This window comes from Megalobrama amblycephala, linkage group LG18 (assembly GCF_018812025.1).
Source record: "Megalobrama amblycephala isolate DHTTF-2021 linkage group LG18, ASM1881202v1, whole genome shotgun sequence".
Lineage (NCBI taxonomy): Eukaryota > Metazoa > Chordata > Actinopteri > Cypriniformes > Xenocyprididae > Megalobrama > Megalobrama amblycephala.
Window position 1 is genome coordinate 25,056,735 of NC_063061.1, and position 14,235 is coordinate 25,070,969.

Consider the following 14,235-nt stretch of genomic DNA (forward strand, 5'->3'; position numbering starts at 1 on the left):
AATCCGAGGAAGCGTTGAAGTTCTTTTATGGTGGTTGGAGTTGGCCAGGTCTGGATGGCAGAGACCTTCCCCTCGTCCATCCGGATGCCACTGTGATCAATCACATATGCCCAGGAAGTGGACAGAGGGCTGATGGAAAGAGCACTTCTCTGCTTTGAGGAACAGATGGAATTGCCGTAAGCGTTGGAGGACCTCCGCAACGTGGTGGCGATGTTCGGCCAAGCTCCGGGAGTAGATGAGGATGTCGTCAATATACACCAGCACGAACTTATGGAGAAACTCCCGGAGCACCTCGTGGATGAAATCCTGGAATACGGAGGGGGCGTTGACCAGGCCATACGGCATGACCAGGTATTCATAATGGCCGGTAGGCGTGACGAAGGCGGTCTTCCACCTGTCCCCCTCGCGTATCCGGATGAGGTTGTACGCTCTGCGGAGGTCCAGCTTGGTGAACACAGTGGCACCGCGGAGATGTTCCAGGGCCTCTGGGACGAGGGGAAGTGGGTACCGGAATTTGACGGTTATTTTGTTCAGTGAGCGGTAGTCAATGCAGGGCCGCAAGCCTCCGTCCTTCTTTGCCACGAAGAAAATCTTGAAGCAGCAGGGGAAGTAGACGGGCAGGATGTATCCTTGGTTAAGGGCCTCTTTGATGTATTCCTCCATGGCCTTCTCCTCCGGTACAGACGGGGTAGATGCGTCCCCTAGGCACTGGCTCACCTGGTAACAGATCGATGGCACAGTCCCATGGCCGGTGTGGAGGTAGCTTGGAGGCGCGTTGCGGGCAGAAGACGTCACTGAAGGGGGCGTAGTCGGGTGGAATATCCACAGAGCGCTTTTCAACAGGACTTTCGATGGACGTGGCATTGATGGAGATAGTCTTGGAGAGAGGAGATCTTGGAACAGGAAGTACTGGGAAGCAGTTGGAGAAGCAGTGGTCGCCCCACTTCAGGACTTCGCCCGTGCGCCAGGAGATGGTGGGGCTGTGCTGTTCTAGCCATGGGCGCCCTAGAACCATGTCAGCGGTAGACTCCTCCAGAACCAGCAGATGGATGTTCTCCGTGTGAAGTATACCCACTTGTAGCTGAAGAGGTCCCACACAACGACGGATCATCTTACGGCTTAGGGGTTTGCCCGTGATGGAGTGGACCTGGTAGTTAATCGGAGAAGGCGAGGTCTTGAGATTGAGGTGTCGACAGAGGGTGCCGGAGATGAAATTTCCTGCTGACCCTGAATCGAGGAGCGCCACCACTGGAACAGAGGCATTAGCAGCAGTAAGGTTTACAATAGTAGTGAGTGGTTTCATCTATTTGAATGGAGGGAATGATAGCACTCACCACGGGCCGAGGAGGACGAGTTGGGCATGTGGAGATTACATGCCCCGGAGATCCACAGTATAAGCACAGATTCAGGGTCAGCCTTCTCTGTCTTTCAGCAGATGTCAGACGGGAGTTATCCACTTGCATGGGTTCACTTGCTGGTTCTGGAGAGCTGACGGGTTCGGACCGACGGAGGAGGGTGTTGGAAAGTGGCTGGCCCTGGTGCTCAAGGAGACACGACTGCATACGAGAACCCACGCGGATGGCAAGTTGGATGAAGCGTTCGAGTCCAATGGAGTCCTTGTACAGTGTGTGCAGAATTATTAGGCAAGTTGATTTTCTGATCATATTTTTTTCCCAAGCACATTTTACCAATTCCAATCCACATCAATCTTAATAACTACTATTAATATTGTTTTTAATCATTTATAAGTGATATATAATTGTTCATGAAGGCTGGAAATGAAAAATGCCTTATATTTAGGTGTGCAGAATTATTAGGCAGGTTTTCTTTTACAGGCAAAATGAGCCAAAAAAGAGATTTAACTCAGACTGAAAAGTCAAAAATTATTAAATACTCATGAGAAGGATGCAATACTAATGCAATATTAGAAATTGCAAAGTTAAAGCATGACCAAGGGACAGCAAAATGCTCATTGGGTCAGCGGGGTCAGACAAAAACAGGTGGAAAAGAAAAGACACATGTTAACTGCAAAATAATTAAGAATTAAGGTGAAGAATTAAGTGTGAAACCATCAGGAACCCTTTAGTCTCCAGCGCCACCATTTTCCAGAACTGCAACCTACCTGGAGTCTCCAGAAGTGCAAGGTCTCAGGATCTCAGAGACTTAGGTTAGCTAAAGAATCCTAAAAAATGACCCGCACTTGATAAGAATCACAAGCTGAAGTGTTATAAAATACATGAAGACTGGGTTTTTATAGGCCTTATAGACAGACAGCTTGAGAGTGACTCCTGATGGACCAGCACCACATCCTCTTGTACCACTGTTTGAAGAATTTATCCAGAATCTGGCAGTAAGGTGTTTGAGTTCACTTTTAGTCCATCTCTTATCCTGAAATGTCTGTCTTGCAGAGATGGACTAAAAATGATCTTCCAAAACTTACTGCCAGATTCTGTAAGATAAATTCTTCAAACAGTGGTACAAGAGGATGTGGTGCTGGTCCTTCAGGAGTCACTCTCAAGCTGTCTGTTTATAAGGCCTATAAAAACCCAGTCTTCATGTATTTTATAACACTTCAGCTTGTGATTCTTATCAAGTGCGGGTCATTTTTTAGGATTCTTTAGCTAACTTAAGTCTCTGAGATCCTGAGACCTTGCACTTCTGGAGACTCCAGGTAGGTTGCAGTTCTGGAAAATGGTGGCGCTGGAGACTAAAGGGTTCCTAATGGTTTCACACTTAATTCTTAATTATTTTGCAGTTAACATGTGTCTTTTCTTTTCCACCTGTTTTTGTCTGACCCCGCTGACCCAATGAGCATTTTACTGTCCCTTGGTCATGCTTTAACTTTGCAATTTCTAGTATTGCATTAGTATTGCGTCTTTCTCATGAGTATTTAATAATTTTTGACTTTTCAGTCTGAGTTAAATCTCTTTTTTGGCTCATTTTGCCTGTAAAAGAAAACCTGCCTAATAATTCTGCACACCTGAATATAAGGCATTTTTCATTTCCAGCCTTCATGAACAATTATATATCACTTATAAATGATTAAAAACAATATTAATAGTAGTTATTAAGATTGATGTGGATTGGAATTGGTAAAATGTGCTTGGAAAAAAAAATATGATCAGAAAATCAACTTGCTTAATAATTCTGTACACAGTGTATGCAGCGAGATGCAACCGCATGTTAGGCTCCAATCCTTGACGAAAGGTGGTGATGAGGGCTTGTTCATTCCATCCGCTGGTGGTGGCTAGCATTCTGAACTGCAAGGCATAATCGTTAACAGTTTTATTTCCCTGTTTTAGATTGTAAAGCTTCTCACCAGTTGAAGAATCAGCCAAAGGTTCTCCGAAGACCTCACGGAAGTGAGAGATGAATGCCGAGTAAGACTTTACAACTGAGCCTTTTTGAGTCCAGAGTGAATCCGCCCATTGAAGGGCCTTACCTTGCAGTTGGGAGATTATGAACACGATTTTAGCCGTGTCGGTGGGGTAGAGGTGCAGTTGCATCTCCAGGACCAACTCACATTGAAGGAGGAATCCGCTGCAATCCTCCGCCGATCCTGAGTAGGGCGCCGGTTTGGTCATGGGACTGGCGGTAAACACAGGAGAAGAAGTGGAGACGGTGGATGCGGAAGCAGCAGCGGCGGTGGGTGACGGTGACGGTGGTTGTGGGGTGAGTGCTCGGCGCAATGCGTCCACGAGCTCCTGGAATGGATCGGTGAGGCTCATGCTGATGTAATGCTGTTATGGTCCGGTCTTCTGTTACAACAGAGACACCGGAGGCAGAGATAAAAGCAGTAATGATGGTTTATTGAGATAATCAGCAGAGCAACAGGTAAGTGAATGATGAGTAAGATGGTCTTGGAGAAGAATGAGAGGTAATACTGTCCTTTTTGTTGTGTTGCAGGTGAGGATGGAAGGAGACGCTGGAGACGGATGACTGGGACACTCACACACACAGACAGGTAGGAACACGAGGAGCACTGGAGACGATGGAGACAATGGAGACAGGTAAGTATAGCGTCTTGGAGTCCTTGAGGTAAGCATACAACTGGCTGTAGTGCAAACGAGACCGGACAGTGAGTGTGTGTGAGTGTGGAGCTTAAGTGCTGGTGGTGATGACGGTGCTGATGATCTTCAGGTGGCGGTGATTAGTAAACTGGTGATTGAGTGCGTGGGTAAGGGAGTGAGGTGGAACCTGACGTGTCTGTGACAATTCTACTGTAATAAATGATTAAAACACTGGGTTAGTTGTGCTGTGTTTATTTTTATTTTTTAAAATATGCCACCCTCAAGCCATTCCAGCATACATGAACCTTTTTGGCAGTTCCCTGGTTTTTGGCCTGCCTTATTTATTTTTTTCGGAAATTAGTGCATTATGTTCATGTCATGCAAAGTTGTCAACAAGAAAATGAGTTTTCTTCAGCAGTTAGATTTGTGCCTAAAATTAAGCCTCAAATTCCAGGTTTAAATAAGATAGTTGATGTTAAACTGTAGACCAACAATAATAAGAAGAAAAACAAACATTCATATTTCTTCAGTTTACTTTTACATTAGTTGTGATTTTCATCTTGGGTGAAATATATCATTCAAAGAAGAAAAAAAAAAAGCCCTCCAGAGCTTATTGAATTTCCCCTAGGTTTTATTTGGTAGAAACTCAGAGAACTTATAAGCAGATGAGTAGTCCATAGTACTTCCATTTCATGAATGTGAGCATGCAAGTTAACAAATCAAGGCAATTCAGTGGTAATTGATTGATGTTAACTCTTATTGTATTTTAAAAGCATGTAATGCCATTTCTTTACATTTATATTTTCAAATTGAAGCAAACATGTGAGTTACTTGAGATACAGATGTTTTTAATTGCAACATTTTGAGGGCATTTTGCATACGGACAAGTGCAAGCTTAAACACTTCAATATATGATGGAAAATATGACAAATTTTGCAACCTACACTCTGATGGAACCACAAGACTCTAAATCATACAGGTTTATTTATTTCACATGCTTTTTGTTCGTCTATGTTATGATACTGTTTGTGAACATTTGGCTCAGTGTTGTTATTGTCTTGGAGAGAGCCCTTCATGAACCAATGTACATTTTTCTGTGCAATCTCTGTGTAAATGACATTTATGGAACAGCAGCATTTTATCCTAAAATCTTGCATGATTTAATATTGAATTCATACATAATTCCATCTTACATGTGTGCTTTCCAGGCCATTTATTGTTTATACTTATGTCATGTGTGAATATTCTACATTAGCAGTGATGGCATATGACAGACATGTGGCCATATGTCGACCTTTAGACTATCACTCAGAGATGAACACATTTTCATGCAGCATATTACTTGGCTTCTGTTGGATCATACCATTTCTTATTATGTTCATTGCAGTTTTCTTGTCAAATAGGTTGGTACCATGTAAAAATCATATTGACAAGTTGTATTGTGACAACTGGTCAATTGTAAAACTCTCATGTGGATCAATTTTTGTCAATAACCTTTATGGATTTATTTTTATTTCATTGTATTTCGGTCTTGTGATTGTAATCATAGTGTCCTATATTAAACTTATCATTGCATGTAAAGCATCATTAGAGTGCAGAAGGAAATTCTGGCAGACATGTGTGCCTCATGTACTTTCATTGATAAATCTCACTGTTGCAATACTTTTTGATAACATCTATAACAGATATGGATCAAGTGATTTCCCTGTAACCCTGCGTAATTTTTTGGCTTTAGAAATGATTATAGTGCCACCTCTTTTCAATCCAATAATTTATGGCTTAAAACTAACAGAAGTTCGCAAAAGAATCCTAAAATTATGCATGAATTGTACAAAAAAATGACAGTATGAAGCATGTTCTGTCAGGAAAAAAAGGAAAACTGTTAACTGTTGCCCCTGCTTTATGTAAAATAAAGTTAAGAAAAAATAAAAGTAAAATGAGTGATGCTTCTCATTATGCTGCAAATGCGTTTAATGTACACTGAGGTTTCAGAATCACAAAATACATTTTGACAAGGTGATCAGGACTTGTATCATCCTGGGGTTTATTTAGTAATGACTGTCTGACTATAAATACTTATCAAATACACACACACACACACACACACACACACACACACACACAAAATCATGGATATGAAATTTTGATTTGAGTTTTAATTTTTAAAAAATGTTCTTGCTTGTAGATTAGGTTCCATATTTTTTTTTCCAAGCACATTTTACCAATTCCAATCCACATCAATCTTAATAACTACTATTAATATTGTTTTTAATCATTTATAAGAAATCAGTGAGATGAACACTGCAGGTTTTCTTTTACAATAGCCAAAAAAGAGATTAAAATATTAAGAGAAAGACAATCCAAGTTGGTTTGACCAAGGGACAGTTCTAGATAGATGAAAAGAAAAGACATTATATAATTAAGAATTAAGTGTGAAACAAGGAACCCTAGTCTCCAGCGCCACCATGATAACCTACCTGCTCCAGAAGTGCAAGGTATTCAGAGACTTAAGTTAGCTATAGCGCCTTTAAATGAGCTTGGGTTTTTATAGGCTCAAAAGCACGCACCACATCCTCTTGTAAAAATACAAGGAAAATACAAAATAAATCAAAAGTGAACAATAGTACATTGGTGTGGTGCTGGTCCATATTAAGCTGTCTGTCTAACAACAGTCTTCGTGTAGCTTGTGATTCTTAACTCATTTTTTAGTCTCAGGTTACATATGTAACTGGAAAATGGTGGCATGGTTCCTGATGGTTTCTTAATTCTTCACCTTAATTCTTAATTATTTTGAGTTAACATGGTCTTTTCTTTTCCACCTGGAACAAGACACTGCATTCTCTAGAGCAGTGGTTCCCAATGTGGGGGTGAAGGAGGGGTGGATTGGAATTGGTAAAATGTGCGCGAGATGATTTCCAGAAATCAAAAAACAAAACAAAACAAAAAAAAAATGATTAGAAAGGATTTTATGAATAACTGTAACAAAATACTAAAAATACTAGTTAAATTTAAACAAAAAACACTGCAAATAAAAAAAACAAAACATCAACCTTTTGTTTTCCTTTGCCTCGACCGTGACTCATGTACAAAAATTTCTTCACATGATGTGCAATAATACGTGCATGCATGAGATCACAAAAATCATGTTTTTTTGTCAAGAGTGGACATTAATCCTGTTATCAGCATGATCACAGAGGGATTTTTCACATAACCTACCTGACTGAAAGGCCTCATTATGCGAGTCATTATGCGGGTCATTATGCAGGTCATTATGCGGAACTTTTGTCTTCTCAGGTGTGAATCACAGCATTATTCATTAAGATTCACGCCTCCACGCATACTGTTTTTCTTGACAAAAAGTGTCTTACAAAATGTAAATGAATATATTGTTTTATATGAATGAGTAGGCAGGATAATTTTTTACATAATTTTGAAACTCTAGTCTACAACCTTTAATACCCAGAAGTCTTGTGAACACATATATCACATTAGATTGTGGCCTTATTTCAGTGACTTAAGTTTTTTGTTTTTTCAATAATCACGCATAAACGTTATTCCTTCAAAAAAAAAAAAAAAAAAACATGTACATACACGTTCCTCACATATTATAGTAGCCTAGTTTGTGCTGAGGTAGCCTAGTTTGTCCCCAAAACAGCCTCAGACTCCAGAGGGATAAACATTCAGACATGTGCACATAGGTAATTCTTTAGTCTTTAAGCTTTGGATATTATTTTTGTCAAAATGAAACATTGGTTAATATTGACAAAAGACAATGCAGGGAGGCCAGCGGAGGAGAGCAGAGAAGCACCACCGTCAGGAGACATAATGGATAGCACTGGTCTCTTCGTGAAGGTGGAAAAACAAAGTTCTTTATGACCTGGGGGATTTCTTGTAAAAAGATTTCAAAGGAAATAAAAGATGAGAGTCGCCTGTTTTTTTCTATTTTAAGTTTTAATTTAAAATGTTTATGATTTTAACATAAAGCTTATGTTTAAATGTTTTGCCACGTGTGTGAGCAAGTATATAAAATATATAAAGCAATATATAAATCAAAAGTATTACTTAATATAAATATAAAGGAATAAATTGAATAAAACAAATGTAGTGAGTTTAAACATGACATCTATGAAATATAGTGTATACAAAGCGAATCACAATGCTGACAAGCCATGTTCAGTAACAACATTTGGATTTGAAATAAAAAATAATTAAATGTTATGTTTGTGATAAACAGCCACGGATCAGTTGCGCACTGCAAACGCAGCATATGTGAAAGCACAATAGCGCGTGCTGCATATGTACTGCAAAGGCATGTTCACCTAAATGCCAGGTAAGGTGCCATTTTCCTTGCTTTACCCGAGGCAAAAAAGCCATGTGTTGTTTGTGCAACAGAGACTTTAAATGATATGCATCTATGGTGAAATTAGTAGTTTTCACAACAATAGGACGTTTATTTTATTGCGAACAGTACACTATCGTTTAAATTCTGTGCAGTGCAGCGCAAAAAAAATAGACTGTGCGTAAATGATCGCTACACTGCTGCAGACGTAAACATTATTAATGTTGTAAAGGTATTTATAAAGAATGCACTGGAAAGTCAATTTAAAGCGGAACTCAGTAAGATTTGCAAAGCTCCCCCTACAGTTTCCTTCAGTGAATCACACTGTCATAAATACTCCAAGCGCAGCTCTGGACTACAACGCTCACCAGCGCAGTAGTTTTGCAAATACAGTACAAGAAAGAGGAGGTGGGTAATTTGCAAATACAGTACACTCGATGGAGGTGGGCAATTTTCGAAATTGTCTTATAAAGTCATAATATATACATTGTTTTTGAATTACCGTAAAGCATTTTGTCACTCTCGCGTGAACGTGAACATGAGGCGAGATTGTGTCGGGTCGATGCAGCTCAACTTGCAAGTGCTGTATTCTGGCTTAGACGTGCCAGAGGGGGTTAGTGCTCGCCTTAAACACACCACTACAAGTCAATTAACCATCGTAAGGACTTAGAAAACTATTTACGAAGGTAAAAAAAGTTACTTAGTTCTGCTTTAAGGGGCAAATGGTGTCCTTTAAAAGGTGAAATCTAAGTGGAAGAGAGGGGTATGCAGAAGGATGGTAAATACCTCAGGGGGTACGCCACTCAAAAAAGTTTGGGAACCACATACATATCATATTAAACAGAAAAATGGAGTGGTCACAACAATAATGATCCTGGTCGGAACCGCAGGTGGTCAGTAAAACTGCATCACATGTCTGTTTTGTTGGTAATAGGTGCCTAAGTGCATATAATGTAAACAATACGAACATAGTGAATTCATAAATTCATTATTCATCATTCACTATACACTATATTCATTATAGTGATTCAAAAGTTATCCAGGCATAATGCGATGGTGTATAGAGTACCTTAGGGATGACGTGTTTTTGTAGGCAAAACCCGGAAGCGAGTAAGCATTTTAGGACTTCCGGTTCCTTTCGCCCCTAAGTCAATGGGTTTTTTGAATGGGTTTTTGCTAAATTGCCTGAAATAAGGTCTGTGGTTAACAAAGCCTCTAAATATTTTCACGTTTTGATCTATGACATAAAACACACCAGTTATAACCTGCTTGTGATTTTTTAAACCTTTATTGTGTCTTAAAAATGGCAGTTGCTAAGAAATTGCTAAAATGGACTACTTCCTTTTGGTGGGGACTTCAGACGTCATCATCACAAACAGGACGTTTGGACAGCATTTCTCATGAAAAAGTGGATAACAATACTCTGCCATTATTACAAATACCTTTTTGGATAGGTGCCGTTGTGGAAAATGTGCTACCATGCCGACATCATTTATTTGTTTACATATTTTATATTTCATAAATCTTAAAAGTTTTTACAATCTTATTACAATTACATCAAGCTCTGCAATCTGGAAATGTGGATATCGCGTGCGCCATAACACCAACAGCAGAATGGTCATCTGAACAACAAAGAAATGTACAACACTCGCATTACAGTGTGTGTATTCACACACAAACGTGATGCTGTCTACCTTTACATTAGCGACAGTAACTGGGCTGTATTGGCCCACGTTGAGGAAACAGTCGTCAGTGAAATGTGTGGTGCATACATATAAAACTATGGGAAGTTGTATCAGCGCATTACCAGAGAAAATAAAATTAACCCACTGTTTCTTCATAGGCTTGGATGAAGGAAGTAAAAAAAGAAACTGAGCACTGAGCAACTGCCATGCTTCGCTCGTTTACAAGGCATGATGTCTCTCGAGGAAAAAAAATATATATATATATTGTGCTCAAATCTCACTGTAGTAGCTCATTTTCTCATGGGCGGAGAAAAAGCAGAGAAAGGGGAGGTAACCTTTCCCCATATGACGACATATAGGGAAGATTCCAGACAGGGCCGTCTGAGCTTTCATTTTCTCAATTTACCCAGGGCTTGGTTTACACCCATCGCCTTTTCTAGCAACTGGGGGACCATATGCAGGCTAGGGGAACTCATATTAATGTTAAAAATCCTCATAAAGTGACATTTTCATGCCATGGGACCTTTAAGAGAAAAACGAGACAGACAATGCATGTGTATCCGTATCAGTGTACTGGATCTTATTAGACAGCAGTCTAATATTCCTGCTCTATGTGTTTTAAAGGTGCAATATGTAAGAATTTTGCAGTAAAATATACAAAAACCACAGGGCCAGTGTTACATATTTTGTTCACTTGAGTACTTACAATATCCCAACTATTTGTAAATTGTGAGAAAATTGCAATTTTAACCAAGGCTCCGGGACGTGTGAGGAGTCGCTTTAAGGACGCTTTAATATTTACATGTTTTAATAGAAAAGGGAACAACTGTTTTGATATATTTACAGACAGAAAACTAATTATTGTTATATAGCTCAACACATTTAGTCTTATTGTTTAAATAAAATTTTCTTGATTTTTTTTCGAGTACCATGCTTTACCATGCCTCAGAGAAAAACACTATTTTGTGAAGTAGCTAACATAGCATAATCAGATGCAGCTTTATTTTTAGTAACAGTAATACAGAATTTTCTCCATCATACAATATGTTTTAAAATTAATTGCATGCCATTTATCAACACAAGCCACCCAGCATTTAATATGATTTTCTAAAATTGATCTAGCTTACTGCAGTGTGCAACAGTGTTTCACAACAGCCACCGAGTGAATGCAACGTTATAACATCATTTTCAACACTCTCAAATGTATCTAATATGATAAACAGAGCTGCGTTACCTCATACTCATGACCGGAAAAGCGGAAGCAGCGCCGGTGACTGTGGCATAATAAAAGGTCTGCTGCTCGCGGCGTGTGTTGTGCAATCGCTCCAGCAGCCTCGTTCAGCTCCAACAACACTCGGTCCTGCTCTGCTTCATACTACAGTAACGTTAATAATTACATCCACGTATATGATTTCTTCCCGAGTTCTATCCCGATTCTTTTTCACCAACCGTTGAGATGAAGACCACATGTCCCAAAATTCTGCCTTTGTTTTGAATAGACCTCTAGCGACCTCTAGCAGAAATATTCAAAATAATTCATTGTGCACCTTTAAAGGTGCCCTAGAACCCTATTTCATAAGATGTAATATAAATCTAAAGTGTTCCCAGAATGTGTCTGTGAAGTTTCAGCTCAAAATACCCCTTAGATTTTTTATTATTCAATTTCTTAACTGCCTATTTTTGGGCATAATTAAAAATGTGCCAATTCAGTGCCTGTCCCCTTTAAATGCTCGTGATCCCCGCCTTCAAGCTCTCAACTCTATAATACATTGCATAAACAAAGTTCGCACAGCTAATATAACCCTCAAAATGGATCTTTACAAAGTGTTCGTCATGCAGCATATCAGATCATGTAAGTATAGTATTTATTTGGATGTTTACATTTGATTCTGAATGAGTTTGATAGTAGCCTATGCTGCAGCTAACGGGGCTAAAGCTAACATGACACACTGTTGGAGATTTATAAAGAATGAAGATGCATTTATGAATTATACAGACTGCAAGTGTTTAAAAATGAAAATAACGTGTGAAAATAAAATAAAATCTCTGTGAATACAGTAAGAAACAATGGTAACTTTAACCACATTTAACGGTACTTTAGCAACATGCTAACGAAACATTTAGAAAGAAAATTTACAAATATCACATTATGTTCATGTCATGCAAAGTTGTCAACATGAACTCAGTTTTCTTCGGCAGTTAGATTTGTGCCTAAAACTAAGCCTCAAATTCCAGATTTAAATATGATAGCTGATGTTAAACTGTAGACCAACAATAATACGAAGAAAAACAAACATTCATATTTCTTCCGTTTACTTTTACATTTGTTGTGATTTTCATCTTGGGTGAACTATATCATTCAAAGAAAAAAGAGCCCTCCAGAGCTTATTGAATTTCCCCATGGTTTTATTTGGTAGAAACTCAGAGAACTTATAAGCAGATGAGTAGTCCATAGTACTTCTATTTCATGAATGTGTGCATGCAAGTTAACAAATCAAGGCAGTTCAGTGGTAACTGTAGATTGGTGTTAACTCTTATTGTATTTTAAAAGCATGTATGCCATATCTTTACATTTATATTTTCAAATTTAAGCAAACATGTGAGTTACTTGAGATACAGATGTTTTTAATTGCAACATTTTGAGGGCATTTTGCATATGGACAAATGCAAGCTTAAACACTTATATATGATGGAAAATATGACAAATTTTGCAACTTACACTCTGATGGAACCACAAGACTCTAAATCATACAGGTATATTTATTTCACATGCTTTTTGTTCGTCTATGTTATGATACTGTTTGTGAACATTTGGCTCAGTGTTGTTATTGTCTTGGAGAGAGCCCTTCATGAACCAATGTACATTTTTCTGTGCAATCTCTGTGTAAATGACATTTATGGAACAGCAGCATTTTATCCTAAAATCTTGCATGATTTAATATTGAATTCATACATAATTCCATCTTACATGTGTGCTTTCCAGGCCTTTACTGTTTATACTTATGTCATGTGTGAATATTCTATATTAGCAGTGATGGCATATGACAGACATGTGGCCATATGTCGACCTTTAGACTATCACTCAAAGATGAATACATTTTCATGCAGCATATTACTTGCCTTCTGTTGGATCATACCATTTCTTATTATGTTCATTGCAGTTTTCTTGTCAAATAGGTTGGTACCATGTAAAAATCATATTGACAAGTTGTATTGTGACAACTGGTCAATTGTAAAACTCTCATGTGGATCAACTTTTGTCAATAACCTTTATGGATTTATTTTTATTTCGTTATATTTCGGTCTTGTGATTGTAATTACTGTGTCCTATATTAAACTTATCATTGCATGTAAAGCATCATTAGAGTGCAGAAGGAAATTCTGGCAGACATGTGTGCCTCATGTAATTTCATTGATAAATCTCACTGTTGCAATACTTTTTGATACCATCTATAACAGATATGGATCAAGTGATTTCCCTGTAACCCTGCGTAATTTTTTGGCTTTAGAAATGATTATAGTGCCACCTCTTTTCAATCCTATAATTTATGGCTTAAAACTAACAGAAGTTCGCAAAAGAATTCTAAAATTATGCATGAATTGTACTAAAAAAATTGACAGTATGAAGCATGTTGTGTATATACTGTAGTGTGTCTGTCAGGGAAAAAAAGGTTAAGCTAAGAAAAAATAATAGTAAAATGAGTGATGCTTTTATCCTCTCATTATGCTGCACGTGCATTTAATGTACACTGAGGTTTCAGAATCACAAAATACATTTGGACAAAGTGATCAGGACTTGTATCATCCTGGGGTTTATTTAGTAATGACTGTCTGACTATAACTACTTATCAAATACACACACACAAAATCATGGATATGAAATGTTGATTTGAGTTTTAATTTTTTTTTTTAAATGTTTTTGCTTGTAGATTAGGTTCCACTTAGAAATCAGCGAGATGAACACTTCAACAATATTAAAATATTAAGTTATATATACAATATTGTATTAATCAGTAATCCAAGATACTTTTTCTAGTTAGATGACATTATATAATACTAATAATGATAATAACTTTATTTTCTATAGCGCCTTTAAAGGAGCTTCTCTAAAGCACTTTACAAGGTAAAAATACAAGGAAAATACAAAATGAATCAACAATAGTATATTGGTATTAAAACAACAAGAAATTGTCTCAGGTTA

At 38.2% G+C, this 14,235-nt stretch overlaps 1 protein-coding gene and 1 pseudogene across 1 annotated transcript; both read left to right on the forward strand.

Moving 5' to 3' along the window:
* The first annotated feature begins 4,711 nt into the window (after nt 1-4,711).
* On the forward strand, nt 4,712-6,091 carry LOC125253071 (annotated as a pseudogene).
* Nucleotides 6,092-12,515: 6,424 nt separating this feature from the next.
* Nucleotides 12,516-13,884, forward strand: LOC125253076 (olfactory receptor 5K1-like). Its single transcript, XM_048166825.1, has one exon. It carries the CDS (start codon nt 12,691-12,693, stop codon nt 13,681-13,683), a length of 993 nt encoding a protein of 330 aa, XP_048022782.1. The 5' UTR covers nt 12,516-12,690; the 3' UTR covers nt 13,684-13,884.
* The last annotated feature ends 351 nt before the right edge of the window (nt 13,885-14,235 follow it).

Bases quoted from the DNA above. Each gene is read 5' to 3' on its own strand.
- LOC125253076 (XM_048166825.1), top strand. From the start codon at position 12,691: ATGGACAAATGCAAGCTTAAACACTTATATATGATGGAAAATATGACA.